Source organism: Pseudopodoces humilis, chromosome 20 (genome assembly GCF_049639895.1).
Source record: "Pseudopodoces humilis isolate 2021_Gansu_Grassland_sample_001 chromosome 20, ASM4963989v1, whole genome shotgun sequence".
NCBI classification, from domain to species: domain Eukaryota; kingdom Metazoa; phylum Chordata; class Aves; order Passeriformes; family Paridae; genus Pseudopodoces; species Pseudopodoces humilis.
Genome location: NC_142219.1, coordinates 9,756,113 through 9,782,644, shown reverse-complemented (window position 1 = coordinate 9,782,644; position 26,532 = coordinate 9,756,113). Strand labels below are relative to the sequence as shown.

Genomic DNA, 26,532 nt, shown 5'->3' with positions numbered 1-26,532 from the left:
TGTGTTGCTTATTCATTTTGTACGGTGGGAGCTGCCGGGGCTAAGCAGAGAGCTGAACTATGCCTCTCCTACAGCCGCGCTTGTGCAGACAGAGGGGTGAGAGAGAGGCAGCCGCCGCGGGAAGAGCACAGCCGGACTTTCTCCTTGTTTTTATCCATTTCTGCAGGATCATGTATTTATAAGGGATGAGGTGGGCCACAGGGATCGCAGGCCTGAGGTGCGGCCTACCCAGTCAGTGCAGAATCAGGCCCTCCACTACCGGAACCGAGAGCGCTTTGCCACAATCAAATCAGCATCTTTGGTAAGAGCCCCCATCCCACCCCACCCATCCCACCCCACTCCCCTCGCTGCCATCGCCTCCCCTGCTGCTGGTGCTGTTGGCATAGCAACTGGATATTGCACCGAAAGAGATTTTACCTCTGTGTGTGAGCGAGAGAGAGAGAGAGATGGAAATGTGAAATATGTTGAATTTCTCTGTGCATTTCTAGTGTGAGATAACCCAGCTTCCCGGGTGAAGTTAATATCGTCTCATCCTCTCCCCCCTCCGCCTCCATTTCCCACCCGTCCCTTTTGTTAATATATTTATCTGCTTGTGCATAAAGTGTGTGTGAGGTGTGTGAGAGCTGCTGGAACGCCGTGGAGATGCAGATGCAGATGGTTTTGGGAACAATAAGATCGCTGCTGCCCGCCCTGAGCTGATGCCTGGTTGTTGTTTTTTGTTTTTTGGTTTTTTTTCATTCATTCATTTATTCCAAGCAACTGTACCGTGAGTGCATTTTCCAGCCCGATCTCTTGGAAGGATTGCTGGGCTGCGATAAGGGAGAGAGGGCTTACAGCGGGCTATGGGCTTACAAAGGGGAGGGGGATGGGATGAATCCATCAAGATTTGTACTATTGCAAATGTGATTGCTGTGGATGCCTTTGTAGTAGGGAAAGGGGTGTGTGCCGGAAGAGTTAGTTGTGTGCCGCCTCCCCCACCCGCATCCAGCCGGGCTGGGAGCAGCCTTTTCCAGGGAAAGCACTGAAAAATGGCCCTTCAGAGGTAAAATGAATGTCCTGTTAAATATTTCAGCCCGCTGGTATTAGAGGTCAGATGGACGGGAAGCATTAGAAAGTCCCCACGGTTTGGCCATGGCACTTGCTCAGTGCTATGACATCATCCTGGACCAACCCCGAAATTACACCAGTGAGCCCTCCCCTTCCCGCTTTCTGCTGCCTCCACCATGGGGGTTCTCCTTCCAGACCACCATTTCTGGATCCCCAGAATCGCTTCCCGTTCCTGCATGCACAAGACACGGTGTGTGTGTGTGTGTGTGTGTGTGTGTGTGTGTGTGTGTGTTTGTGTGTGTGTGTGTGTGTGACCACAGCTAAAGGTTGTGACAGGTGGGAAGCAGCAGCAGAGCCAGCAGCCCAAATTTTTCTGTGTGATTGTTGCTGCTGTTTAAACCTAAAATGATGCTGTGGCCTTCAGGCTTCTGCCCAGGTGCTTCCTGGGAGCATTTGAATCCCATCTTTTGCAGGTGTATTTCTGGGTGCCCATACCCCGAGTGCCCCCCAGGCTGGTGTCCCCTGCTCCCCCCAGTTTAGAGTGACCTAGAAATGTGTGTGTACTGTGTTAGAGGACTTCATGCAGCACACCTGACAGGGGCAGGATCCCTGCTTTCCTGGAGACCCTCTGCCCTGGGAATTTTTCCTTTTTGTGTGTGTGTGTGTGTGTGTGTTTGCACCCAGTGTAGTGCCAGCTCTTCTACTGCCTGCACTGAGCAGATAAAAGCAGGACCCAGTTAGGTTGGCTGGAGGGCAGAAATGATGAATGACTCATGTATCATACTCCAGACATACAATTTCATTGATAAATTGATATGTGTGATGAATATATTCATGTTCTTTTACTCCCTGTGCAAAGCTGCTGCACCTTGTGGCCTGCCTTCAGCAGCAGAGCCCACAGCTCCTGTCTTCCTTGGAAATGTCACCCCTGGGCTACCTGAGTGGCTTGAAGGGATAGCATGGGATATCTCCCTTTGGGAGCTAATGAAAACGTGGGCTGTGAGGTATTCCCAGATCCCTGAGCTCTGGGGAGGGCAGCTGATATCCCAAGGTCATTCCTAAATCCCATGGCAGCCTGCTGTGGGGCTGGGATTGTGTCTGCCTAAATTCCTTTTAATTCCATCAGAAATTCAGATTTGCTGAATCTCTCTGCTTCGGTGACCAAATGTTGATAAAGATAAAATTAATTTTGGGTGGGGAAGATGGAAAGCTTTTTGGAGAGCTTCTCTTTTTTGGGTTTTCTGTGGAACATGCTCTGTTGTCCCCATCACACACACATCTCCCTTTCTCAGTGTAGAGGGAAGTTCCCAACACACCACCTGGGCACTCCAGGACGTGTTGGTGTGTCCTTACTTCTGAGGTTGTGTGGCGGGGCAGAACTATCCTTGTGTTTGCCACAGAAATATTTCATGGTGATGAATTTTCCCTTTAATAATCTTCCATTCCCACCTCTTCATGTTCCAAAATGGAAATCCAGGGCAAAAAAATAAAAGTTTAAACCCATTGCACAGAATCTGGGTGCCAGTGCTTGTGTTGGAGCACTTTTTACCGCTGTCACCAGTCTGTGCCTGGATGGTGTCAGTGAGGACAGGTGCTGGATGCTGCTGCTCCTCTGGCCAAGGGAGAACTTCTTCCTTCTTTCCTGTCCAGTATTTGTGGGGAGGGCAAGGTCAGTCATGGAGCTGATAGAAGGAGAAAGACTTAAACATGCCTGGAATTCGTAATGTGAACCCAGAAATTCAGGCTTTATTCATCTCTCTGAGTTAATTTACTCTTTCAGTGGCAGCTGGGAAAGATTTTTGCTGTGTGAATGGGTGCTCCAGGTCCCACAGTGGTTGAAAACAAGCAAACCAGCAAGCTTTGATGGTTCCCTACCTCCTGGCTGCTTTCCATTTTTCAGCAGCTGGGAACATCTTCCTGGGCACAGGTTGTGCAGTTGGGAGCATCAGGTAGCCTGTATTGCAGAGAATCAAAAACGGGAGTTCTGGCCCCAGATTCAGTGATGTGGAATGATATTTGGGTGTAAAAACTTCCTTTTATGTGATTTGCTGAAAACTACCTCAGAACATGAGACCAGGGCAGTGTTTTTAGAAGAAAAGCACCAAGTCTGGGGCTGATCATTCCACAGCTGTTCCTGCTGGTGCAGTCCAGGATCTGAGGCCCTCAAGTCCTTGCTGTTTCTCCCCATAGATATTGCAGATGGAGGTAAGACTGGCATCCCTAAAAGTACTCCAGTGTACAAGTTGGATCTCTTTCCAAAAACAAGCTGCAGCAGTTTCAGGGAGTGCAGAGGTCACAGAGGAACTTGTATTAGATAGCTGAACACTCCAGGTGACCCGGTGGTTTGAAGAGTGATTCTCTAGCCCTGTTACTCTGCAAAAGCATCATGTGCATATGAAGGAAACTGGACAGACCTCCCGAGAAAACAGTCAAATGAACTGTCCTCAAAGAAACAGGCTGTGGATTTCCCCTTTTGAGTCTTGCAGTAGTGTTTTAATATTGCTCAGATTAAAGAAAATAATGAAAATGAGCAAATGTGGGTAAGAAAGATGAAGGAGCTTAACTTCGGTCATAATTCAATCAGCAATTTTAGTAGTCATTTTCTTCTGCACCACTTTTCTCTTTGATCAGTTTTGTGTGGTAACAGTAACCATCACTCACCTGGAACAGTGGTGGAAAATGCCTTGCATATTTCTGCTGTTGGAGTAAAAGTTGCCATGTGAAATGGAGGCCGGGTGCCTACATCTCCATATTATTTCACAGATTATCAGTGATCCATAAGTTAAAAGTTACAACCAGAAATCTCTTGAAACTCAGCAAGCTGTTGTTTGAAAAGAAGGGCAGGTGTTCTGCATGTTGATGAGACTACACCTCTCCACATTTCAAGAGAAAGCTGTTTTTTGCATCTCTTCAGAGATGCATTGATCTGCACTTGTGGGTGTCTTTCAGGCTTGACCCCTTAGGTCCTCCCTGCCTCGTGCATCTCCTCAACAGCTGCTTTTACAGTTTTCAAAGGCAATGATCAAGTAGTTAAAACTTCACAGAATCCCAGAATGGGTTGGGTTGGAAAGGATCCTAAAGCTCATCTCATTCCACCCCTGCCATGGGCAGGGACACCTTCCACCATCCCAGGTGGCTCCCAGCCCCATCCAGCCTGGCCCTGGGCACTTCCAGGGATCCAGGGGCAGCCACAGCTTCTCTGGGCACCTGTGCCAGTGCCTGCCCACCCTCTCAGGGAAGGATTCTTCCCTCACATCTGACATCTCATTTCATAGAAAGATCAGACAGTGAAGACTCTATCAAGGGCCTTGGTGTTCTCTTTGAAATCCAAATGCCAGCAAAAGAACGATGTGATCTCATCTGGGGCCTGCAGAGCCAAGTGTCTGTGTCCATGTGAGCAGGATTCCCGGGATGTGGCCAGGAAAATGGCACCAGGGCAGCCTGGCCCCAGAACCAGGTACCTTGCACCCTCTTCTGCTGAAGCACTGATGTTTTATTCCAAAGGGTTGAGTTTCTCCCAGTGGACTCATCTGGCTGCTGCCTTTGTAAACCTTTCCTCTAAAATTTTGGACTTGTTCTTTCTCATCTCCTCTTGCTGTGAGAAGCAGCTGGCAGTGTTTTACTCAGAGCTCTGCTTCCTCCAGCACTGAGGAGCTCAGAATTTTGGTTGTCTATAGGTGAGAATTGCTGTCCTTTAGGAGAGGATTCACTATCTTGGATAAACAGTGTAGAAAAGGGAACTCTAAACAGCTGCTGGTTTGGAGGAGAAGTTGTGAGCTCAACTTCCTTACGTAAAGCTAAAATCTTGGAGGGGTGAAAGAAAGTTTGGATTTTATGGCAAATGAACTGCCTGTGGGAGTAGGTTGGAAAAGACATCTCTGTTCTCAGTTCTGTGTGTGCCAAAGATGCAGAGTGATAAGAAACTGAGAAAATGTCATACCTTAATAAAAGCTGTTCTGGTTTATACAGGTTATTGGTTCTCCTGATGACATGATTGATTGTTGTGTGCTGCAGGGAGAGCTCCAGGAAACTGCAGCTTTCTGGTGTGAAGCATCCTGATGTTTCCTGGTTTTATGGAGAACAAATTTATTTTGTAGTTACCACCTTTTGCCTCATGATAATCTGTGGGGTTATGTTTGTGGACTTCTTCCTGAGGGGCAGCTCTGATCTCTGCTCCCTGTGAGCAGGGACAGGAGCCAGGGAAAGGCTGGGGCTGTGCCAGGGAGGTTGAGCTTGGATATCAGGAAAGGTTCTTCCCCAGAGGGTGCTGGCACTGCCCAGGCTCCCCAGGGAATGGCCCCGAGGCTGCCAGAGCTCCAGGAGTGTTTGGACAGCGCTGCCAGGGACGCCCAGGGTGGGATTGCTGGGGTGTCTGTGCAGGAACAGGGGCTGGACCCCATGATCCCTGTGGGGCCCTTCCCACTCAGGATATTCCAAATAGTGCATGGAGTCCCAAGAGTCTTTGTCTAAGAGCACCAGAAAGGTGATTACTGGAACATCCCCAAATTTTCTTGTTAAAATGGTTGCTGGAGCTGTTCGTTCATTAGGGGCTTAATCTTTAAAACCATAATCCTTTATTCATTCATAGTCTGAAGGACTTCTCTGGTACTGAACTGGGCATGTACAGTAACTCATGTTCATTTCTTCCACATTCTCCCATCCCTGAGATCACCATGTGCAGGCTTTGTCTTTGAAGAGTGTCCTGAAGAGTGTTGGACTTGACTGGAGATGAAGGTGATAAATGAAGTCTTTATCATGAGCTTGCTGAATGGGGACATTAAATCCACGAGATGTCCACCAAGTCTGCTGCTCTCCTCTCTCATCTTTAGCATGAGGCACTGCTTTTGTGTTCTTCTGACTTTTTAATGTCTCATCTTCTGTTGTGACTGGAAGGCTTTATCAGCTAGGCTTGTAATTAGCAATTGCATCCTATTGTTAGGGATAAATATCCTAGATTTCATGGGAAATCTTTCCAAGATGGAATTCTTGTCATGATAAAGCTGAGCAAAATTGGAAATGGGGTGCAGAGGAGCAGGGAAAAAAAGAAGGATGAAAGTTAGTGAGTTTTTCTGTAAATAAAACAAGTGCACATTCTACATCTCATTAGAGATCAGACCAAAGGAGATTGGCAAAGTTGCTGGAGGATCCTTAGATCCATTTTTTCTTAGGCTCTTGCTGCTTGCTTTGTTCTGCCAACGTCTGGGAACGGAGTGTGCCGTGCAGAACATCCCATTGCTCACAAAAGGGCCGGGCCCCAAAAATAGCACATCCAGGAAGATCTTGTACTGCTGGTGGCTCCCAGATCTCCATTTCTCTTCAAGTGCCTGACCAAGGCTGTTCTCTCCCAGGTGGATGTCACTGAACGTTGTCAGTGGCATGTGTGAAGTGTTGGTGGTCTGCCTGTCTTACCTGGCATCTGCCTCTTACCCTTAACTTGGATTCTCAGAGAAATCTTCCTTATCTGGAAGCTTCTGGCAGAGATCTTACTCTTGCTGGACTTGACTGAAATGTGCAAGTTCCTATGAGAACACTTCCCAACTTCTTCTAAGTGTGGCTGTCCTTGGTACACTTGGAAAAACCAAAAGCTTTTTGAACTGTAGCAGAAGCCAGGGCTCACACGGTGTTTGTGTTTCTGTGGTCATTCCTACAGTCCCACCTAATCCTGGTGCCTGCCTTAGATCTGCTTGGGTCTCAAGCATTTACAGGCTGCTCTGTTACAGCAGTTGCTGAGGTGTCAGTGTACTTAATCCAGCCACTCCAAAACGGCATTCTGAAATTTCCTGTAGGAAGGAAGTGGTTTGTCCATCATCATCAGCTTGTGGTGGATACTCAGTCTCACTGAAGTGATCAAGCTGAGTCTGACAGTGCTGTGCTCAGGCTGGTTCTCTGGCTCTGCAGTCTTTGGGAGGCTCTTCCTGAGTTCCTCTTCACACTCCTCCCAGGTGTTGGGAGTCACTTGAAGCGAGACAGGTGACACTTGCTGCCTGCCTTGGGTGACCTCAGTCAGGGTGTTCACCTGTTCATTTTGGAGCTCCGACGTGGCTTCCTGTCACCTCCCAGCCCTGGAGCCAGCAAGTGCACTGGGATGGCAGCTCCCTGAAGCAGCTGCTCTTCTGTCCTTGTGAGCCTTCCCAGCTCTCTAGGTGTATCCCATCCTTTGTCTGAACTTCAGAAATCTCCACAAAACTGCCTTCAAATGACAACAGTGCTGTAGTAGTGCCAGGTTTTTGGGCTGCTGTGGAGGAATCCATCAGGAAGGCAGGCTGCAGGAGGGACTCTTGGTTCATAAAGTTTCAGTGATCACCTTCAAAGAACTGAGTTCTTCACAGAGGTCTCCTTGTACAGAATCAGGGGCTGCAGTTCCACACACATACCAAGTTTTTGGTTCTCAGGTCACATAAACGATCAGCAGATTTTCATAAGTGAAGTTCCTGAGACCGTCTTCAACAAAATAACCAGTCTTGGACACTTTTCTTCTTTTGAAATGGAAGCATCATCATTTGCATTTTCTTCTGAACATTTTTGGCACAGCCTGTTGGGTTTTGTTTTTTTTCTTCCTTTCACATGGATACACTTGGGCCTGGAAATGAATGTGGAACTTGTGAGTTTGTTTCAGCTGAGCAGGGTTTAAAATCTGCTTAGACCATCTGATCAATCTTGTTAAGAGCACACAGTTCCAGAACAGCGTTCCCTTGTTAGAAAACTTTCAATTCTGGGAAGGAATGAGCTCAGTCTGTCATCATCTTGGATTTTAAGGGGAATTTTGAAGGAGGCTCCTCCTAGCAGAAAATAGATGTTGAAGGATTGAATTGGCATGGGGTTGACTTGAGGAGGAAGGAAAGAACTGGTGGCTTGGGAGGGGTTTCTGGCTGCATCTTGGGGGTCCAAGCCACCCTCAGGATCTGAGCCCTGTGTCTCAATAAGGTTGTCCCTGGTGTCTGAAGAACATTGTCCATCAGCCACCTTTGTTCCCAGATCTCCTCCAGTGTGTCCTGGAGTGATAAGTAACCAGTCCCTTCCTTCATTTGCAATATGGCATTTTCTGCTGTGTTACTGAAAACACATAAAAGTTTCAGGAAAAGACGGGGGCTAAAAGTTATGAGAGAGAAACCTTGTGGCACCTCTGAACCCTGTTGATTCCTGAGAGCGCAGCAGAGCAGGGCCTGGGTTCCAGTGAGCAGCCAGCATGGCAGCAGCTTGTGTGGGAAGCAAGGCCATGGAGCACTTGTTGCCCTGTTCCCAACCCCAGGTTACAAGACAGATCCATGAGCATGAGCAGGAGAACGAGCTGCGGGAACAGATGTCAGGATATAAGCGGATGCGGCGCCAGCACCAGAAGCAGCTGATCGCCCTGGAGAACAAGTTGAAGGCCGAGATGGACGAGCACCGCCTCAAGCTGCAGAAGGAGGTGGAGACACACGCCAACAACTCGTCCATTGAGCTGGAGAAGCTGGCCAAGAAGCAAGTGGCTGTGATGGAGAAGGAGGTGAGTGCAGGGAGCTGTCCCTGAGGGTCTGAGGGACAGCAGAATCCAGGTCTCCAGGGGCGGCTGTGGGAGTTGCCGCTCAAACGCGTGGTCTGAGGTGCAGAATGAGAGGACAGGCTTAAGCTGTGCCAAGGGAAATTTAGGTTGGATATTAGGAAAAATTTTTTACAGAAAGGGTGATAAAGTACTGGAATGATCTGCCCAGGGAGATGGTGGAGTCACCATCCCTGGATGTGTTTAAAAAAGGATTGGATGTGGTACTCAGTGGGGTGTTAGGGCATGGATTAGACTCGATGATTTTGAAGATCTCTTCCAAGCTGGTGATTCTGTGACCTTGTGCCCCTGGTGAAGCAGCCTCGAGTCACCTTTCTGGCTGATGGGCACTCTGTTGGCATCCACCAGTGCCACAGCTGCAGAAAAGGGGCTGTGGGGACCTTGGTGGGAGCTTTACCTCAGCTGAGGGGGTGACAAAACTGTCACTCAGTCTATAAAACAGCACATTAATCCACATAATAAACTGGTGTGGTTGTGCCCTCTGGGGTGGTTTTGGTTGGGAGATGACAAGCACAGGGAGGCCCTCAGACTTACCTGAGCATTTTCTGTGCAAGCAGCTTTTCTGTGGCTGAGTACTCATGGCTTTGTCTAGCACAGTCACCAAAATGACTGACCACGAACCACAACACTGATTTGTGCTGGGTTCTGCACCTGCTCACTCACCTTTTTTTTTTATTTTTTTGTTATTTTTTCCCCTCTCTGTACATTGCAGGCAAAGGCAGCTGCAGCAGATGAAAAGAAATTCCAGCAACAGATTTTGGCTCAGCAAAAGAAAGACCTGGCGACCTTTTTAGAAAGTCAGAAGAAACAATACAAGCTTTGCAAGGAAAAGATTAAAGAGGCAAGAAACCCTCATTTTTGGGGCTGAAGGGGTGTGGAATGAACACAAACCAGTCTTTCCTTTTGATAAACCTTTTCCTTTTGATAGACCTGGGCCAGCCCAGGGGTTTAAGGGATATTGTCAGGCTTGGAAGCAAATTTGGATTCTCAGCAAGTGAATTTTCAGGAACTGGGAGCATCTGGCAGCATTTCCAGAACAATTTGTGAGGGTAGCTACAGGTGCCTTCACAATTTGCTGTAGAGCAGAATCTTTGAAACCAAGGGTGATGAGGGAAAATGGGACTTCACAGTGAGTTCTTCTTCCCCTTTCTCCTCATCTTTTTTTTTTTTTTCAAGTAATCAGAGCAGCCATTCAATGTCCCTTGACTAAAAGCTCTGTGATCACTTACATAAATTAGGAAAAGAAGTAACTTCATATGTAGCTTATTTGTGTCAAAATGCATTATTTAAATAGTGTCTCCACCACATTGCAGGAATAATTTGCTGTCAAGGTAAAGGTCAGAAAATGATTATCAAGGAGCTTGGTGGCCACTTTTCCTCCTACTCTCAGTGTGGGTCCTGGTACAGCTGTAGGGGCAGCAGGGCTGTGCATGGCCAGGTGATAGGTCTGGTTCTGTTGGTTTTGTTAGTAGGATTTTGGTGTCCTTCCATGAACTGAATGGCAGAGGAGGAGCCAGGAAGGTCCCCCAGGTCCTGTGTCACTGTGGTGCTAAGGGAAGCCTTGTTTTGACCCTGCAGGAAATGAATGAGGACCACAGCACGCCCAAGAAAGAGAAGCAAGAAAGGATATCCAAACACAAAGAGAACCTGCAGCACACACAGGCTGAAGAGGAGGCCCAGCTTCTCAGCCAGCAGAGACTCTACTACGACAAAAACTGCCGTTTCTTCAAGAGAAAAACGATGATCAAGAGGCACGAGATGGAGCAGCAGAACATTCGGGAAGTATGGCACTCCTCACTTCCTCTCCCAGCGTTTCCTTAACTGCCTTAGCTTTGTGTCTTGGCTGAAATTAGGTCTTCATGTTTCTAGCAGCTAAATAGAGCTGAGAAAAATGTAAGAAAGTTTTAGGAAATGGTTTTCCATGCAGCTGGGGCTGCTTTGATCAGTTGAGGGATGGCAGTGTTGACTGCAGACAGAAACACCCTGTGGGCCCCTCCTCTGGGCTTGATGCTTCATCCCAGCTCCTGAGTGTTGGGTTTGGGGGTCCTGCCCCAGTCTGGGCTGTGGGGAGGGTCAGGGAGAGCTGTGGGGTGGGGATATGTGGGATGTCAAGGAGCAGCTTTTCACATCCTGCTTCCCCTCATTGGTTTTTGCCCCTTGCCTCAAGGCTGCCGGTGGTCAAACACCACTTTGGAGAAAGTATTTCCACTTGGAGATGTTCCTGTGGCCATCACTGTGGTATCTGAGTTCTTCATTGATGTTATTTTTGGATAAAAACTGTCAGATGAAGAGGGTGTTTTAGTGAAAACTGAGTGAAGAGTGGTCAAAAGTTTCCAGTTGTGCTTGGCCTGCTACCCTCAGGTTTTTCAGTATATTTTGTACTTGTTCAGAGCTTTGCTGCCCTTGGGTCCAGATGTGCCTGCAGCTGCTAAGCTGCTTTGCTGAGATCCAGGTATCTCAACCCAGGCACCCTGAAAACAATTGACTCCAAAAATTCAGATCTGAGCACCTTTATTAGGTCATGTCAGCTCTGTGGCAGGGATGAGAGAGTTGAGTTACCTAGCATGGCATTTAACCAGGAACACACCTCTGACCTCCTGCATTTAAGCTTTTATGAGAGACTGAACTTTCAGAATGGTCTGAGTTTTTATTCCCTGAAAATTACATCCCTACTAATTCAAATGTGCCATTACTAACTACCTGGATCACCTGAAGTAAATAACACTTCCAAAATGTGTTTTCCATATTTTAACTAACCATGGATGTTGTTTGTGTGCAAATGGAAAAGCGTTTGAGGGAAGTGGAAGGGCAGTGTGCGATTATGCTGTGTGAACTGAAATCAGGCATGGGATGGGCTTGGGAGAGGTTGGCTGAGCTGTCCTGGGATGAAGGCACACGTGCCACAGCTCCCTCCTGCCTGCTCACTGCCCCACCTGCCTTTGTGCCAGTGGGAAGGCATTTTGGCACACCAGTAATTTTGTAATGTAATTTTAAATCTTGGCTGTCAGGGGTCGAGTTTTGCTGAAGTGTAAACACGTGCTACACCCTTAGGGCCAAGAGGGCAGAGGGAAACCCTGGCCTTGTTTCCTTCCCCATCCTCTCAGCTCAAACCTGTGCTGGGTGTAGCAGCCACAGGGGCTGAGGTTTGCAGGTGCTCTTATTGAGAGTTACAACAGGATTAGCACGTGTGAGCAGCAGCTCAGAGTAATTACCTGGTTTTGCTTCTCCTGCAGAAACTGGTGAGGCTGAGGCAGCACTGGGCTCTCCTGTGCTGGGCACGGTGTGGGTGGGGCAGCCCTGCTGTGCTGATGCAGCACAGCGCTGAGGCTGTGTAACCTGAGCCTGCATCAGGGATGCACCTGCAGCTCTGTGAAGGGGAACAGCTGGAGGCAGCTCCGTGCTGCACAGCGTGGCTGACACCTCGAGACACAGATTCTGGCAGGAATCAGGGAGGGAACTGGTGTCTTCCCCTTCCTGGGCTTGGAGCTTGGGGAAGGTAACCCTGGACTGTGGACACCCTGTGCAGGAGCTCTTGGTGAACACTGCACAACCCCCTGAGCCTCGGGCTCCAGCCTCATTTTAAAAACCTGCTGCACCTTGGGCCAAATCCCACCTGGGCAGTTCATTTTCTCACCTGAGGTGGTGTTAGAGCCATTGACCTCTGCTTTGGCCACTCTAGTGCAGGTGATGGGGAGGGGAGCTCATTCCCAGTACCCACCAGGGGCACAGGGAAATTTAAAGCAGACAGGAGCCTCGATTCTGTCACCCCAGCCCTGAGCACCCTGGGGATGCGTTCATTGAAAGCTGCTGCGAGTTTCTGCAGGCACAGAGGGCTTGTGTGGGGTCCTGGTGCCACCTGCTGGGGACTCCTGGGGAGGGAGGGATGGATGGATGATGGATGGATGGATGGATGGATGGATGGATGGATGGATGGATGGATGGATTGATGGATGGATGGTCGGTCATTAGGTGGTCACTCTTAGCATCTCCATGGTGCTGCTGGGTTTGTGTTTCCCTGTGACATGTGGAGTCCCTCTGTTGTGTAGAGCAGTGAGCAGGAGCCTCAGCCTCGTGAGCTGGGCCCTGCAGCCAGGATTCCCACGCTGAGCCGTGTGTGTGTGCGCAGGAGCTGAACAAGAAGCGGACGCAGAAGGAGATGGAGCACGCGATGCTGATCCGGCACGACGAGTCCACGCGGGAGCTGGAGTACCGGCAGCTGCACACGCTGCAGAAGCTGCGCATGGACCTCATCCGGCTGCAGCACCAGACTGAGCTCGAGAACCAGCTGGAATACAACAAGCGGCGCGAGCGGGAGCTGCACAGGAAGCATTTCATGGAGCTCCGGCAGCAACCAAAGAATCTGAAGGTGCTGCAAGCTTTCCTTCCTCCTCCTCCTCCAGCCTCTGTCCTCCTGTCCGTGCCTCCTCCACGCAGCACCCGTGCTGTGGGACCGCTGCTCTCCACACCCTGTGCTCTCCCTTGCTTCCCCCGCTTTGCACAGAGCAGCTCTGGCTAAGGGCAGCTGTGGGCTGGGATAGCCCAGAGCTCACAGAGGGTTTTTAAAGTGCTGTGCTAATTGAAGCTATTAAGTAAAATAGTCCAGTCCTAAGCAAAGTGTTACAGAACTTGTTTCTGATGAGCTGTGTGTTGTTCAGGCCCTCGCTGGTGTCAGCTTAGAATGATGAGGAGAGGGGTTGGGTGGTGCTTTCAGAGTCCAGAGAGTGCCCAGAGCGCTCTGAGTGAGCTCTGTGCACACCCCCAGTGTGCTTATAGACCTCTGAGCTGCTCTCTGTGGGAGAGACATGTTCCTTCTCCCACTGTCACAGAATCACGGAATATCCTGAGTGGGAAGGGCCCCACAGGGATCATGGGGTCCAGCCCCTGTTCCTGCACAGACACCCCAGCAATCCCACCCTGGGCATCCCTGGCAGCGTTGACCAAATGCCCCTGCAGCTCTGGCAGCCTTGGGGCCATTCCCTGGGGAGCCTGGGCAGTGCCAGCACCCTCTGGGGGAAGAGTATTTATTTTCCTAAAAATAAAATAAAAATAAAATGATAAAAATAATAAAAAGATTTATTTTTATGATACCAAACTTCAACCTCTCTGGTTGGCACAGCTCCAGCCTTTCCCTGTGGTCACTGGTCACCAGAGGGAAGGGACATTGCTGTCACTGTCACACCCTTGCTAGTTCTCAGATCTGTAGCCTCCACATAGTGCAAGGTTGAGGTGGACAGGATGTGGAAGGGGAATGATGCTGTGAAAAAGCAAATGTGTTTTGGAAGGCAGGTGATGGGCTGGGTGATCTGCAGGAAGCAGGGGCAGAGGATGGAAGTGCCCTGGGCTGAGGAGGGCTCAGTGGGTGCTGTTCCTGGCCAGGCTGCAGCAGGGCCTGAGCTGGAGGTTAATCCCTGTGGGAAGCTGTGGTTCCCACAACCCCACCCATGTGGACATACCACAACCTCTCCATTCCCAAAGCCTTCGCGCTCTTCACGTCGTTCCTTCCTTGGCAGGCTATGGAAATGCAGATCAAAAAGCAGTTCCAGGACACATGCAAAGTGCAAACTAAGCAGTACAAAGCACTGAAGAATCACCAGCTGGAAGTAACTCCAAAGAGTGAGCACAAGACAATTCTGAAGAGCCTGAAGGACGAGCAGACACGGAAGCTCGCCATCCTGGCCGAGCAGTACGAGCAGAGCATCAATGAGATGATGGCCTCGCAGGCGGTACGTGCAGGGGGCTTGGGGAGTTCTGGGGCCTGGCATTACCCTGGGGGGATTTCTCCAGCCCCTGAGTTACAAAAACTGTTCAAATAACACATCAGGTGGCACTTTTCTTCTTGGAATAAGTGAGCTGTGCAACATTCGTCCTTCCCCTGCTCCCCTCGCGTGCTGGGGTTCAGGACTGGATCTCTGATGCTCTGCCTCAGTGTGAGCAGAGCTGCTGTTGATGAAGCCTTTCCTGCTTTCTCCCTCTGCCACCAACACCAGCAGCTTTGGGAAGAAAGAGTCATGTGTGACTTGTGTGGGAGCAGAGGAATTCCCAGCAGGGATCTGAGTGTTGTTTTCCCGATGCTCTCACAGCTCCGGCTGGACGAGGCCCAGGAAGCAGAATGCCAAGCCCTGAGACTGCAGCTCCAGCAGGAGATGGAGCTGCTCAACGCGTACCAGAGCAAAATTAAGATGCAGACAGAAGCACAGCACGAAAGGGAGCTCCAGAAGCTGGAGCAACGGGTGTCGCTGCGCAGGGCACACCTGGAACAGAAGGTACGTTCCGGAGGGATCTGGGCAGGCGCGCAGGGTGGGGCTGTGCTGGGGGTGCTGACTGTGCTCCTTGCAGATCGAAGAGGAGCTCGCCGCCCTCCAGAAGGAACGCAGCGAGAGGATCAAGTTTCTGTTGGAAAGGCAGGAGCGAGAGATTGAGACATTTGACATGGAGAGCCTGCGGATGGGCTTTGGGAATTTGGTCACATTAGAATATCCCAAGGAGGACTATAGATGAGGTTAAATTTCTTTGCCATTTAAAAAAAAAAAAAAACAAAACCACAAAAAGCAAACAAAGTAAGGATAAAACTTGCAAACCCAACATTCCCCATGTTGACGGGCGTGCTCTCTCTCTTTCTGTCTCTCTTACTGACATCGTGTCGGACCAGTGCCTGTATATTCTTATCCATCAGGGGCCCCTTTCCCCCGTCACGTCCCGGTGCAGGACAGCTCCTGGCAGTCTTTTCATAGTATGTCACAGTATTGATGTCTCTGTGCAATGATTAAAAATGTTTCAGTGAAAACTTTGGAGACAATTTTAATGGAGAAAAAAAAAAAAAAAACAAAAACCATAAAAAAACCACCAAGTGGATGTATGTTGCTTCTGAGCAATCATTCATTTTACCACCAATCAATGAAAGTACAAGCAAAAAAATATTAATAATTAAAAGATATCTACGATCCCAGGGGGAGAGAGACTGAATCCGCAGCCTTACCTTAACTAGCTGCTGCATAATTTTATTTTATTTTTATTTTTTTGGTATTTATTCATCAGGAATAATTAAATAATAAAAAAAAATTTTATTAAAGATTGAAAAAAAAAATTTGATACATTTTACAGAAAAAAAAAAAGAACTTAATCGTGCTGTACATATCAGTGGTGACATATTATTACTTTTTTGGGGGTGGGGAGGGGCGGGCGACGACGTGGTGATTTTTAGGAGAACCATGCCAGGGGCAGCAGGGACGAGCCCTGGCCCCTGGGCATATTCTTGATTGTATCATAAATCATTTTCTGCTGTCGCAGAGAATGTGAATACACTTAAATGAGCCCACAGGATCCCAGTAGCACAAATTGGGCTTTGTCAAATCGTGTATTTTGTGTATAGAAGGAATTTAAGGAGAGCTTTTACTTATTTTCATATTGTATTTTAACTGTTTCTCTGATCAAAAATTTTTTTACTTCTTTCCCCCTCTCCCTCCCTGCTCCAGCCACCCCCCACTCTCCAGTTCCGTTCCGGAGCTCAACACTGTCTGTTAGATCATCCCAGCCCTTTTCAGTTTTTCTTTTTATTTGTTTTTTGGGGTTTGTTTTTTTTTTTGTTTTGTTCCTCCCCCAAGTCCACCCCCAACCCCATGATCTTGGTCATAAATATTGCATTATTCACACTTTCAAACTGTGTATTTTCTTACAATAAAAAGAGGAAAAAAAAAGGCTTTACTTCTTTTGCATGCACTTTAAAAAAAAAACCAACAAAAAAAAAAAGGACAAAAAAACCAACAAAACAACAAAAACATTTTTCAGGTTCCAGGGAAGAGCATGAATAACTGTCAGAGCTTTTAATTATATTTGTAAATAAAAGTGTTCATCACAATGCCTGGCTGTGTCATTGTGGGAGGGGTGGCTCGTGGCCCAGCACAGGTGCAGGGTGGGGATGGGGAGGGGATATATTCCACAGATGTCCCGTTCCACAGGTGTCCCTCAGGAACCTCAGGGCTTGGTTTCCTCACACTGGAGGTTTTTCAAATGGATTTTTTACATCTTCCTCCCAGCCTGAGCAGTCCCAGGATGGATCAGCCTTGTGAGCACTGCTCCAACCTTAACTCTGCTGGGCCTTGGTCGGAGGAGCTGGAGATGTTTTCCTGGAAAACTATTGATCCTGTTGAAATGGTTTAACTGCTGGGCTGATAAAACTGCCCTGGGGGAGCAGCATCCACCTGAGTTCTGGAATCCCCAGTTCTCACAGGGATGCTGCTGATTCCTGTTTGTCAGACCATGTCACTGCAGAGCTTTGATACAGCAGCTTGAAAAAACAAGAGGGAAGGCTCCTGATTCCATGAAGTTGAAATGCATTGGCTTCACCTTTTTTACCTTTTAATAGCCATCAGGTTCAGCCAAAGGCTCATTTCTGCTCTAGGCACTTGGGAAGCACCCCCAGGCCTCACTGCAAAGCCACTGGAGGAGCAGGAAACACCTGGGACCTGCAGCTGGGCTGGGAAGTGGTTTCAGGTCAGTAAAGCCGGTGGTGCCCAGACTGACTGCTGGGGTGTCAGAGCTGCTGTGGTGACTCCTCTGGAGGGAAGGAGCCTCCACGGGTCTGGGAACATGGGGAGATTCCTTGGGAAGGAGCTAAGGATGGGAATGTTTTTAACATAGATATGATGGCTTTGAGCTGTGTCCCTCCAGCATCAGTGAGTCCCAGGAGAGCTGCAGGCACAGGGTCCAGCCCCATCCCAGGAACACACCACCACCCCACTATTCCTTGAGCACTGCCCTCGTCCCCCAAGAAGACAACCAAGCACACCAAGTACCTTGGGAAGCTTTTAATTGCACTGTGAGCACAGGGCAGGTCACCACAGGACTGAACAAAACAAAGTGGTCTCAGCTTTGAGTGGCAGCAGAGAACAGAAGGAAGTGTTCTAGGCCAGCTCCTGCCTCCCCCCAGAGCTGCACCTTCACTACTGTAGTGGTGATGTGGAGGCACTGGCCAAAGGTAGAAGGGGGAAAGAAAACAAAAGGGGAGGAAGTTTCCCTTTGACTGCCCTTTCCTCTCTTGGTAAAGGGAGTCTCCACAGCCAGCACCTACCCCAAAGTGGTTGTGTACCCACAGCCCTGCCACCTCAAGCCCTCCCAAGACAGCAGAGACCCCCTAAATTGACACTACTTCACAAAGGCTTTTGATTCCCTTAAGCAGGTCAGTCTGGAGGGAGCAGCCCTTCCAGGGACACCCATCAGCAGCTCTCTAGCTAGGATCCCACGGGCATCAGCACAGGCCTGGACACAGCAGGGACAGCGACAGAGTGACATTTCCAGCGGTCAGAGCGGGACAGTTGGGTTCAACTCATTAACAAAACAGAACTACAGCGCTGTGCCAGCCCCACCCACGAGTGCTGCAGTGCCCCACGGGCCCCAGCCCTACTTCCCCGAGAGCTGCTCGTACAGCTTGGGCACGTAGTCATCCCACTCAGCCTGGTAGCAGGTGCCCGCCACCGGCGCCCCCAGCCCGTACTTGCTGCGGAACGCGGCCACCTTGAACTTGCCGCGCTTGTCCCCGGAGCGGTTGGACAGGACGGGCTCGTTGCAGGCCAGCTGCTGGGGCTGCTCGTACACCAGCCACACGTAGCGGTGCAGCCCTGCGGGGAGGGACAGCGTCACCACCTGCGCCCCCAGCTGACCCCCGCAGGCTTCCCTCCCCACCCTTCTGCACTGGGTGTGATCCATGCAGCATCACAGAGGAATTGCTGCAGGTACCGACCTGTTCCCTTGGGAGGACCGGAGCCAACATAATCCGACATCACGGTCCCGCTGCCCACATTGTTGCCTTTCATGTTGGTCACCAGGAAGTGATGCCACTCCCTGAAAGGAGAGGGCAAAGAACAATCAAACTGGCAGAGCCGCAGATAACAAGACCCTTTATCACTCCAAGCTGCTGCTTCTTCCATGAGGCTGCCAGCATGGGGTAAACAAACAGCTGCCACTCCTGGTTTGTAAAACCCAAACAGCACCAGTCCCAGAGCAGGCACTGCTTCATTGGGATGCACAGCCTGCCAAAACCAGCTCCATGTGGCTGCAGGAAGCCCAGAGCCTGACCCCTGAGAGTGGGCATTCCACACACTGCTGAGGCTGACTTGAGGAAGGTGAGCTGGTCCCAGATTTAAGATTCTGCCACCAACAAGACCTAATTCCAACTCACATATGTGCTAAATTAGAGCTGTGCTGCTCCAGCTACAACAGATCTTTGAATACCCCTAATAAGAGCAGCTGCTCCTCCCCATGCTGTCCCTGGCTCAAGGAGAGATGCAAGGACACAATTTCTGTGACAAGCCACAGCCCCACAGCTGCACCTTAGGCAGAACACAGTCCCACCTCCTCCTTAAGCCTCTGCTCAGCCCAGGAGAGATGTTCCTTTTTCCCCACACAAGACACGGAGCTGTCCATCCCCATTACCTGAACTTCGGGTCCTTCCGACTGGGCGCATCAGGGTCTGTCAGAACCAGGGTGTAAAGCTTCTGGGGATCGCAGCCGTCCCACTCGATGCTGGTGGGGCGATGCTGGACCTGCAGGGGTGACCGCGATAGCACCGGCCCCGCTGTCAGCGCCAGCCACTGCCCTGCACACAGGGCCAGCATGACCTGCGCTGCCAGCGACACCCGACGGGTTCAAGGCCATTCGTGCCAGCTCGCCCTGGCTGTGAGAGCCACGGGCCTTCTCTCCTGCGGCACGGCCGCCCCCAAAGCTCAGCTCCCCTCTCTGCCCCCGCACCGGGTGAAGCTGCGGCGGCAGCTGCCAGAGCGACAGCGCAAGAGGCCCGACCGCATCCCGCCATTTTGCCGCGCCAAGCTCCGCGCGCAGGGCCGGGCGCTGCTCACCTGAGTGGGCGTGAGCACCTTGCCCAGCTCGTCGATCTCCACGGAGCCATACTTGACCCTCAGTGGGTGCGCCGGCTTCTGCTCCACCTCGGCGAGGCTCAGCGGCCCGTCCCATTTCGCCAGGTCCACCGGCATGGCGACGCTTGCGGCTGCGGCGGCGGCTCGGGGCTGCCTCTCTCTCCGTACCCCTTGGCGGAGGCACCGCCCCGCTCCGCTCCCATTGGTGGAGACGCCGCTATGCTCCGCTCCTATTGGTGGAGACGCCGCTATGCTCCTCTCCCATTGGCCGAGATGCACCGCTGGCCTCCCCTGCGCCAGCACTATGGCGCCCCCAGGCGGAGCCGAGGGGGGCCGGCCGAGCTCCGGTTACCTGGGCCAGCACTGTCGCCCCTACCGCCCCTACCTAATTAGGTTAATTAATAATTCACGTGTCAGGGCCCAGTGGGGCAGCCCTGTGGGTCTCAGCGCTCTGCTTCACGCACGCCTTGGTGCTTGCAAGCTGCCGTGTGTAAGGTGTCCTGGAGAAACCCGAGGATAGTTGCGTGGTTACCGCTCTTGCTGGGGGGTCACACAGAGGAATAACCCTTTATCTCTTTAGCTCTTCCCGCTGCGCTGCTTGTGGGGTGTCTCTAAGTGGGTGGGTTAGAGCAGCTCTCTGGACGTGGGGGTCACCACTCGGGGGACACCGTTCAGGCGACAGCGCTCTCCTGAAGCTGTGTCAAACGCTCCCGATCCATGGGCGGCACCGGGCGGCAGCGCCGGCCCCGCTCTGCCGGGGCCGCCCCACACGGCCGAGGGGGAGTGAGGTGACCCCAAGATGGCGGGGGGGGCGGGGGTCCCAAGATGGCGGCGGCCCGAAACGGCGGCTCTGGGGCGGCGGGACCCGCTGGACGACCCCATCACGGGCCCCTCACGGCGCCGGCGGGCGGGTTCCCCCAGCCGGGCACGCCCGCCCTCCCCAGGCCTCTCGCCGGGGCGGCGGCCGGGCAGTACCGCCTCCGCGGGGCTCTGGCGGCGGCGCACAGCCATGCAGCTCCGCGGCAGGATGCCGCCGGCGCGGCTCTTCCTCGCCCTTTGCGTCTGGAGGCTGGTGCCGCGCCGGGAGGCCGCAGGTAGCGCGGGCTGAGGGGAGGGGAGCAGGGAGCTGTGTCCCTTTTCCTGAGCCTGGTCTGCGCTGGATGTTTTTAGTCATCTCAGAGAGCCCTCAGCAGCCCCCTAACAAGCACTTCAGAAGGCTGATATAGATCAGATATCCAGGTCTTTGCTGGCAGAAGGCGGCTTTGCCCATTCCCTACATCCCTAACGCCGTCCCTTCTCTTTTCCAGGAACAGATGAAGTGGTCTTTGGGCAGATGGGAGGAAGCATCCTCCTTTTATGCCGCAACGTGTCCAAGGAAGCCACCGAGGTGGTCTGGTTCCAAGGGGATCCGCATTCCTTCCCACCTCTCTTCTCCTCGAGGGTCTCCTTCCCCCCGGACGTCCGCTTCTCCCTGGTGGACAACAGCTCCCTGAGCATCACGGAGCTGCGTGAGCAGGACCAGGGCAACTACACCTGCAGAGAAGTGCTGAACAGGACGGACCACGAGCACAGGGTGCAGCTCGTGGTGGCCAGTAAGTCATCCCCACAGCTGAGCTTCCTTCCCTCGGCCTTCCACATCCCCAAATTCATTCGGCGCTGGTGGAAAAATAATATTTAGAAAGTGAAAACGGCTTTATTGTGTGGAATCTCTCTCACATCTGCTCACAAGCACCACAATGTGTGTCTGAATGGTCTGTTGCAGATCTGGCTTTTGCAGGGGAAAGAGATCTGAGCTTTTGCCAGCTGTCAAGTCCTTGCTGTGTCTCTTCTTCATTGCTGGTGATAAACAAGTTTTTGGGCACATCTTCCATTCCCTGTAGCTATTCCATGGGGACTCTTTGCCTCAAAATCTGGCTGATTGGAGTCTCCATAAACCTTGGGGTAGGGGCTGCTGCTCACTGTCTGCTTTCCCTTGGATGATGGGATAGATGTGCTGTGCTATTCTTCGGTGCCATCCTTTTAGTGGGAGAACTCTTACCAGCTGAGGAGTCTTACACTGATGGAAGCATGGAATTCCTCAGCTTTATGTGGGAGCAGTGTCCTGAGAGCACGCCTGTTATCAGCACAGGCCACTTCTTTTAGCCCTTCTGTGTCTTCTGGTGCTCTCTCCATCCCTATTTAATCCGTTCATTCCCTTAGAAATGTTCAGAACACAGGTGGAAGTTTGGGCTGGAAACTGCTCGAGCCAATTAATCCTTCCTGCTGCACCATTATTTGCCGTGATGCCTCATGTATTCCATGGGAACAGCTCCCTCCATATTAGCAGGGAGCACAGGTCCTGTGCTTGGTGCCTCTCTTGGTTCCTTCAGGACTGAGAAGAGGGACTTTTTCCGTTTTGACCCTCGGTACTCCCTTGGCCCCTTCCTTCCTTGCTGCTCTTCCCATGTATGAGACCTGTTTGCCTTCAGGGTGTTCCTTCCTTCTACCTGTGTGTAAACACTGCACCTGTTTTGTACAGATTAACCTCTTGAAAGTTTACAGGAATAAAAATTCTTTTCCTGCAGCAAGGAATGTGCAGATGGGGTGTGGAAGGATTGAACCCCAGGCTGCTTCAGGGAATAGATATGTAGGCACTGGGCTTGGGAGTGGGGAGCCCCAAATCTGGGGCACTGGGGCAGAACACTCAGGGTGCCAAGTGTTGGTGCTGCACTCTGACCTTCATTTGTTAGTCTGGAATTAATTGTGTCAACTAATTTCCAAATATGACAAAGGTGATGTGGGCATACCCTTTGATAGGTGAGGAAAGAGATTTCTGGAAATGCTTTAGGTCAGCAGGAGGAGCATCAGCAAATGTTAGAAGTTTAACCTCTGACCTGTAGCAGGGTCCTGTTTTTTCACCAATCTCTGTTGGTGGAACATTTAATCCTGGGGCAGATTTTGGACACAGACTTGGCACTGCTGTGGAAGAGCCTCCCAGGATATGTAGAGGTTTTGTGTGGGAATGACAGCTGACAGTCTTCAATGCATCCCATGGGTGGTACCAAAAAAGTTCTCTTTTTGTTTGCAAAAGTGCACTTTGAAAACCCCACAAGCAGTAGAGTAAACATTCTAGTGACAGGACAAAGGTGCAGCCCTGCCTTGGGCTGTGATTCTGTGTTTGCTTTGGATGGGAAGCACCTGTGAAGGAGACTGCAGTTCCACACCTCCAGGGGTTCCTTGGCACATCTGTGTGTGGATTGATGCAAGCACTGTTGGCTCTTCTGTGGGTCAAACCACAACAGGTCCTTTTTGCTGGTGTTTGGGAGGGTGGACATTCATAGGCTTTTGGTTTGTTAACTTTGTGGGAGCAGATTTATTTAGGCAGAGTTGTGCTGGGAGAGCCTGGGAGTTCAGGATGTAAAGCTGATGGCTTCAGGAGACTGTTCCTGAGGTCAGCACAGAAAGCACAGCTCTGACTGGCCATCCTGGAGGGGCTGTGCCCCATCCACGTGGGGCAGTTTCTGCTGGTTCAGGCTGACAGGATGCCCTGTTAACCACAGGCAGGGTTTGGGAACAGTTTGATCCTCCCCAGAGGTGGGACACAGGGAGTGTTGCAGAGAGCTTTCTTGCCAGAGCTGGGTGGTTTCAAAGATCACCTGAGGTGTGTGTACAGTTTCTGGAGAGCCAAGCCCTGGGAAGGAAGGTGTGTTCTTGCAGCTCACATGAGAGTTTGCCATGATGTTTCTTTAATTAATTCAAGTGGTTTCAAAGTCCCCTGAATAAATGCTCCCCAAAATAAGCCTAAGACATCCCTCTGACACCTCTGGTGTGGGGCTTTGGTTTGATCTCCTGGTGGGGTCTTGTTCAGCATTAGGCACACACAGGGGCATGCCCTGTTAATTCTGCCTGGATCAGAGTCCAGAATCCCTCTGGCTGTTAAATCAGCATGTGTGTGGAAGGAGCAGCTGGGAGAGAGCCAGGACTGTGCCTTGTTCTCAAGTGATGACTCAGTGTCCCTCCCTGAACTGTGCCATGAGGACCAGGGCAGTGGGATTTCATTCTCCCGCTGTGTTTATCTCATTTCATTGGATAAAGCTGTGGCAATAATATTTTCCCTCCCTCAAGGCTTGGCTGTGGGGACTGTGACAGCCCCTCTTGGTCCCTGCTGGCTGTCACTTACAGCTGTGCACATCTGTGGGATGCAGGTCAGGGAGCAAGACTTGCAGGGAAACAGGAAAGATTTTTCAAGGGGAATGACCACAAATGAATTCCAGCCCTGCAAGTGTTTCTGACCTCGTGCTGTCCTTGCTGGCAGATCCACCACAGGCAACCCCAAAGTGCTGGGCTGAGACCTCCTCATCGGGGCTGATGCTGCAGCTGTTCTGCAGCTGGCCTGGGGGGTACCCCCACCCCACCCTGCACTGGAGAGAAGAGGGGCAGGATTTGGAGAACTCCAGCTGGGTCATCAGCTCCACCAGCTCCTCGGACACCCACGTGGAGACGCTGAACAGCTCCCACCTCTCCCACCAAAAGGTCTTCAAGTGTGTGGGCAGCCATGTGGTGAAGCAGGAGCAGCCTGCCTGCACTGTGGAGATAAGTGAGTGGATTTGCTGCCTCATAAACTGTTAATGAAGCTGGTGAACATGGGGCAGGTGGGTACCCTGGTCATTCCCTGCTCTCCAGAGCACTGAGGAGGTCAGGGAAACCAGGAGGTAGCATGGCAGGGCACGTGTGCAGCACGAGGCACAGATGACCTGCAGCTGAGACCCATCACAGCAGAGTTTTATGTGAGCTGTGTTTTGGGCCCATCTTCAGGAGCCAACAAATTTCACCCCAGCAGTGTTTTCACCTGTGGAAAGCTTCCACACACCGGTGTGAAAGTGAGAGGTGGTTTGGGGGCTGTGGGCAGATGAGGTTTGATAGGGTTGGGTGTTCCCTTCAGGCATCTCGGGGATCTGAGTGGCTGATGAAAATCTGGGCTGTATTTATCCTCCAAGGCTTGTCAAGGCTTCACAAGAGCTTTGCTGATCCCGAGGAAAATAATGCTTGGGCTGCTCTTCTCCTCTGCCTGCTGGCTGCCCTCAGACCATTTTTCCCCGGGGATATGAAGGCAGGTGTCAGAAGGGACTGAGCACCATGAAAGCTGGTCAGGTCACTCCTTGGGAGGCTCCTGAGTGAGCCAAATGCCAAACCCATGGAGCTCAACTCCCAGACTCCTGCCTGCCTCCCTTCTGTTAATGATTATTAATCAGCCAGAAGCTTGATTGCTCGTTATGTTAATTGCCTCCATTCCCTCCTTGACTGCTGTTTTTGTTTTCTTTTCCCCCGGGGCTGTTCAGAACTCCCTTCCCTGGAATCTGAGCCCCCCCAGACCTGCTTTGTGGGTGACAATGTGACCCTGACGTGCCGGGTGACAGAGAGCACCCCTGCAGCTCGGCTCAGCTGGCTCCGGGACATCAGCCAGCCCGAGGTGGAGATCCAGCCTGGGGGGAGGTTCCTCATCGCCCAGGAGGGCAACGTGTCCCGGCTCACCATCCAGAACTGCTCCCAGAGCACTGACGGCGGCTGCTACGTCTGCAAGGCCCAGAACCCCGTGGGGCTCAGGGAGCTCTTCGTCTGCCTCACGGTGAAGCGTGAGTGGGGCTGTGGCAGGAGGGCCTGGGGACACAGCACACCTGCTCTTTGGCTTGCACTGAGAATTCCTCATCCATCTGTGTCCCCTCTCTGCAGAGCCAGTGAACATCGTTGGGGTCGTGGGTGCTGTGGTGGTCCTGTCCCTCCTGGCTGTTCTCACCATCACTGGGGTTGTGTTGTACTACAATCCCCTCCTGTGCCTCAGAGGTAGGGATTGGTTCTTCCTTCCTGGAGCTTTATCCCTAACCCTGTGCTGGAGTCAGCCAGGGTTGCCTGTGCTGTGTCTGGGCATGTCACCTCTGTGTCTGTGCCTCTGCATGGGACTGCCAGTGAGCGTCTAGAGGAGGCACAGATGTGGTGGAGGCAGGATTGGCAGGGGTTGTCCAATCCAGTAAAACCAGTGGCACTCCCAGAGGGGCAGTTTCTAATGCTGTCTCTCTTTTCTCTCCTGTTCAGGTGCTGCATTCAGGTGAGTTGACATTCCTCAGCCCAGTCCCTTATGGCATCACTACTCAGTCTTCCTGTAGGGCAGGAAACAGGCTCCCCTCTGCCTTTTATCCAGCTTGCTCTGCTGTTTCCAGGAATGCAGGCTCGGGGGATGTCCTAGTGCTGGTGGACTCTGAAGATGACGAGGAGGGGAAGGGGTCTGAGGAGGCCCTGAGCAGCTGCACCGAGCACGAGGCCATGGCGCTGGTCGGTGGGAGCAGGGCCCCGGCTGCTCACCTGAACCACCTCATGGAAGGTGAGGAACCACCTGCTCCCTGCTGAGCTGTGGGTGTTCCCAGAGCAGCTGCCAGGGAGGGAGGAATTCTTGATGGCTGTTGTAGCTGAGATGCTGCTGCTCTGTGCCCTGTGTAGGTGATGATGACGAGCTCCATGGCGGGGTCTCTCCACAGGAAGTGAGAGAAGAGACAGGAGGCTCATAGCTTCTATTCCTCCTTGAGGAAGCACACGGAGCTCCAGCTGGAATCCAGCATCAAGCTGGCCCCTCACTGTGTGTGGCTGAGCACAGGCTGTCAATGTCCTGTCTCAGGACACTTCAGGCAGAGCCTTCCCACCTCTCTCTCCACCTGCCCCTTCCACAGTTTCACTCCGTCCTTCCCCAGCCATGTTTCTCCATTTTTTCTCTCCTCTTCCATTTTCCTTCTTGTCGTTGGTGTCCCTAAAACAAGGTGACACCCAGCACAGGCAGAATGGGAAACCCCCTCACTTAGATGCCTGTGATGAACTCGAGTTCCAAGAGGGGATTCTGGCTCAGTCCCCATGAGTAGCTGTGGGATGGAGAAAATCACCATGGGGCTGCAGTGGTCCTGGGGCAAGGGAAGAAGCAAGGGGTGTGTGGGCAGGACATGAGTGACAGTCACTCTGGAGAGGCAGAATTATTTGTATTATAAATATTTTTCCCCTGTTCCTTCTGCAGTGTTGCTCTGTGTCCAAGTCAGGAGTTAAATCTGTTCCTCATCA

The 26,532-nt window shown here is 51.5% G+C and overlaps 3 protein-coding genes across 8 annotated transcripts in view; 2 read left to right on the top strand and 1 right to left on the bottom strand.

Moving 5' to 3' along the window:
• Positions 1-16,442, top strand: part of TAOK3 (TAO kinase 3) — a 74,119-nt gene extending 57,677 nt beyond the window's left edge. For all 5 annotated transcript variants that reach the window (XM_014253914.2, XM_088064906.1, XM_088064905.1 and 2 more), the window contains 8 exons: positions 167-301; positions 8,297-8,533; positions 9,300-9,428; positions 10,166-10,369; positions 12,714-12,953; positions 14,098-14,310; positions 14,668-14,850; positions 14,924-16,442. In XM_014253914.2, coding sequence (XP_014109389.2) covers positions 167-301; positions 8,297-8,533; positions 9,300-9,428; positions 10,166-10,369; positions 12,714-12,953; positions 14,098-14,310; positions 14,668-14,850; positions 14,924-15,085 — 1,503 coding nt within the window. In that variant the 3' untranslated portion in view covers positions 15,086-16,442. The remainder of the gene's footprint in view (positions 1-166; positions 302-8,296; positions 8,534-9,299; positions 9,429-10,165; positions 10,370-12,713; positions 12,954-14,097; positions 14,311-14,667; positions 14,851-14,923) is intronic.
• Positions 16,443-17,376: 934 nt separating this feature from the next.
• Positions 17,377-19,641, bottom strand: PEBP1 (phosphatidylethanolamine binding protein 1). Its single transcript, XM_005524410.3, has 4 exons — positions 19,438-19,641; positions 19,016-19,125; positions 18,324-18,424; positions 17,377-18,201 (listed from the first exon to the last, which is right to left on the bottom strand). Exons 1-4 carry the CDS (start codon positions 19,570-19,572, stop codon positions 17,984-17,986), a joined length of 564 nt encoding a protein of 187 aa, XP_005524467.1. The 5' UTR covers positions 19,573-19,641; the 3' UTR covers positions 17,377-17,983.
• Positions 19,642-20,424: 783 nt separating this feature from the next.
• Positions 20,425-26,478, top strand: VSIG10 (V-set and immunoglobulin domain containing 10). Of its 2 annotated transcripts, none has more exons than XM_014253738.2 (8): positions 20,425-20,549; positions 20,763-21,047; positions 23,750-24,031; positions 24,774-25,067; positions 25,165-25,275; positions 25,525-25,537; positions 25,650-25,810; positions 25,965-26,478. In XM_014253738.2, exons 1-8 carry the CDS (start codon positions 20,465-20,467, stop codon positions 26,009-26,011), a joined length of 1,278 nt encoding a protein of 425 aa, XP_014109213.2. In that variant the 5' UTR covers positions 20,425-20,464; the 3' UTR covers positions 26,012-26,478. The 2 variants fall into 2 exon arrangements, with proteins under 2 accessions (XP_014109213.2, XP_014109214.2); XM_014253739.2 differs by having other exon boundaries at positions 25,927-26,478.
• The last annotated feature ends 54 nt before the right edge of the window (positions 26,479-26,532 follow it).

What these genes read in the sequence shown, in the direction of transcription:
- VSIG10 (XM_014253739.2), top strand. Translation starts at nt 20,465, where the DNA reads ATGCAGCTCCGCGGCAGGATGCCGCCGGCGCGGCTCTTCCTCGCCCTT. An exon ending in GGTGCAGCTCGTGGTGGCCA is followed by an intron (nt 21,048 to 23,749) that starts GTAAGTCATCCC and finishes CCTTGCTGGCAG; the next exon opens with ATCCACCACAGGCAACCCCA. An exon ending in CCTGAACCACCTCATGGAAG is followed by an intron (nt 25,811 to 25,926) that starts GTGAGGAACCAC and finishes TGCCCTGTGTAG; the next exon opens with GTGATGATGACGAGCTCCAT.
- PEBP1 (XM_005524410.3), bottom strand. Translation starts at nt 19,572, where the DNA reads ATGCCGGTGGACCTGGCGAAATGGGACGGGCCGCTGAGCCTCGCCGAG. An exon ending in AGGTGCTCACGCCCACTCAG is followed by an intron (nt 19,126 to 19,437) that starts GTGAGCAGCGCC and finishes TCACCCCTGCAG; the next exon opens with GTCCAGCATCGCCCCACCAG. An exon ending in CGGAAGGACCCGAAGTTCAG is followed by an intron (nt 18,425 to 19,015) that starts GTAATGGGGATG and finishes CTCTCCTTTCAG; the next exon opens with GGAGTGGCATCACTTCCTGG.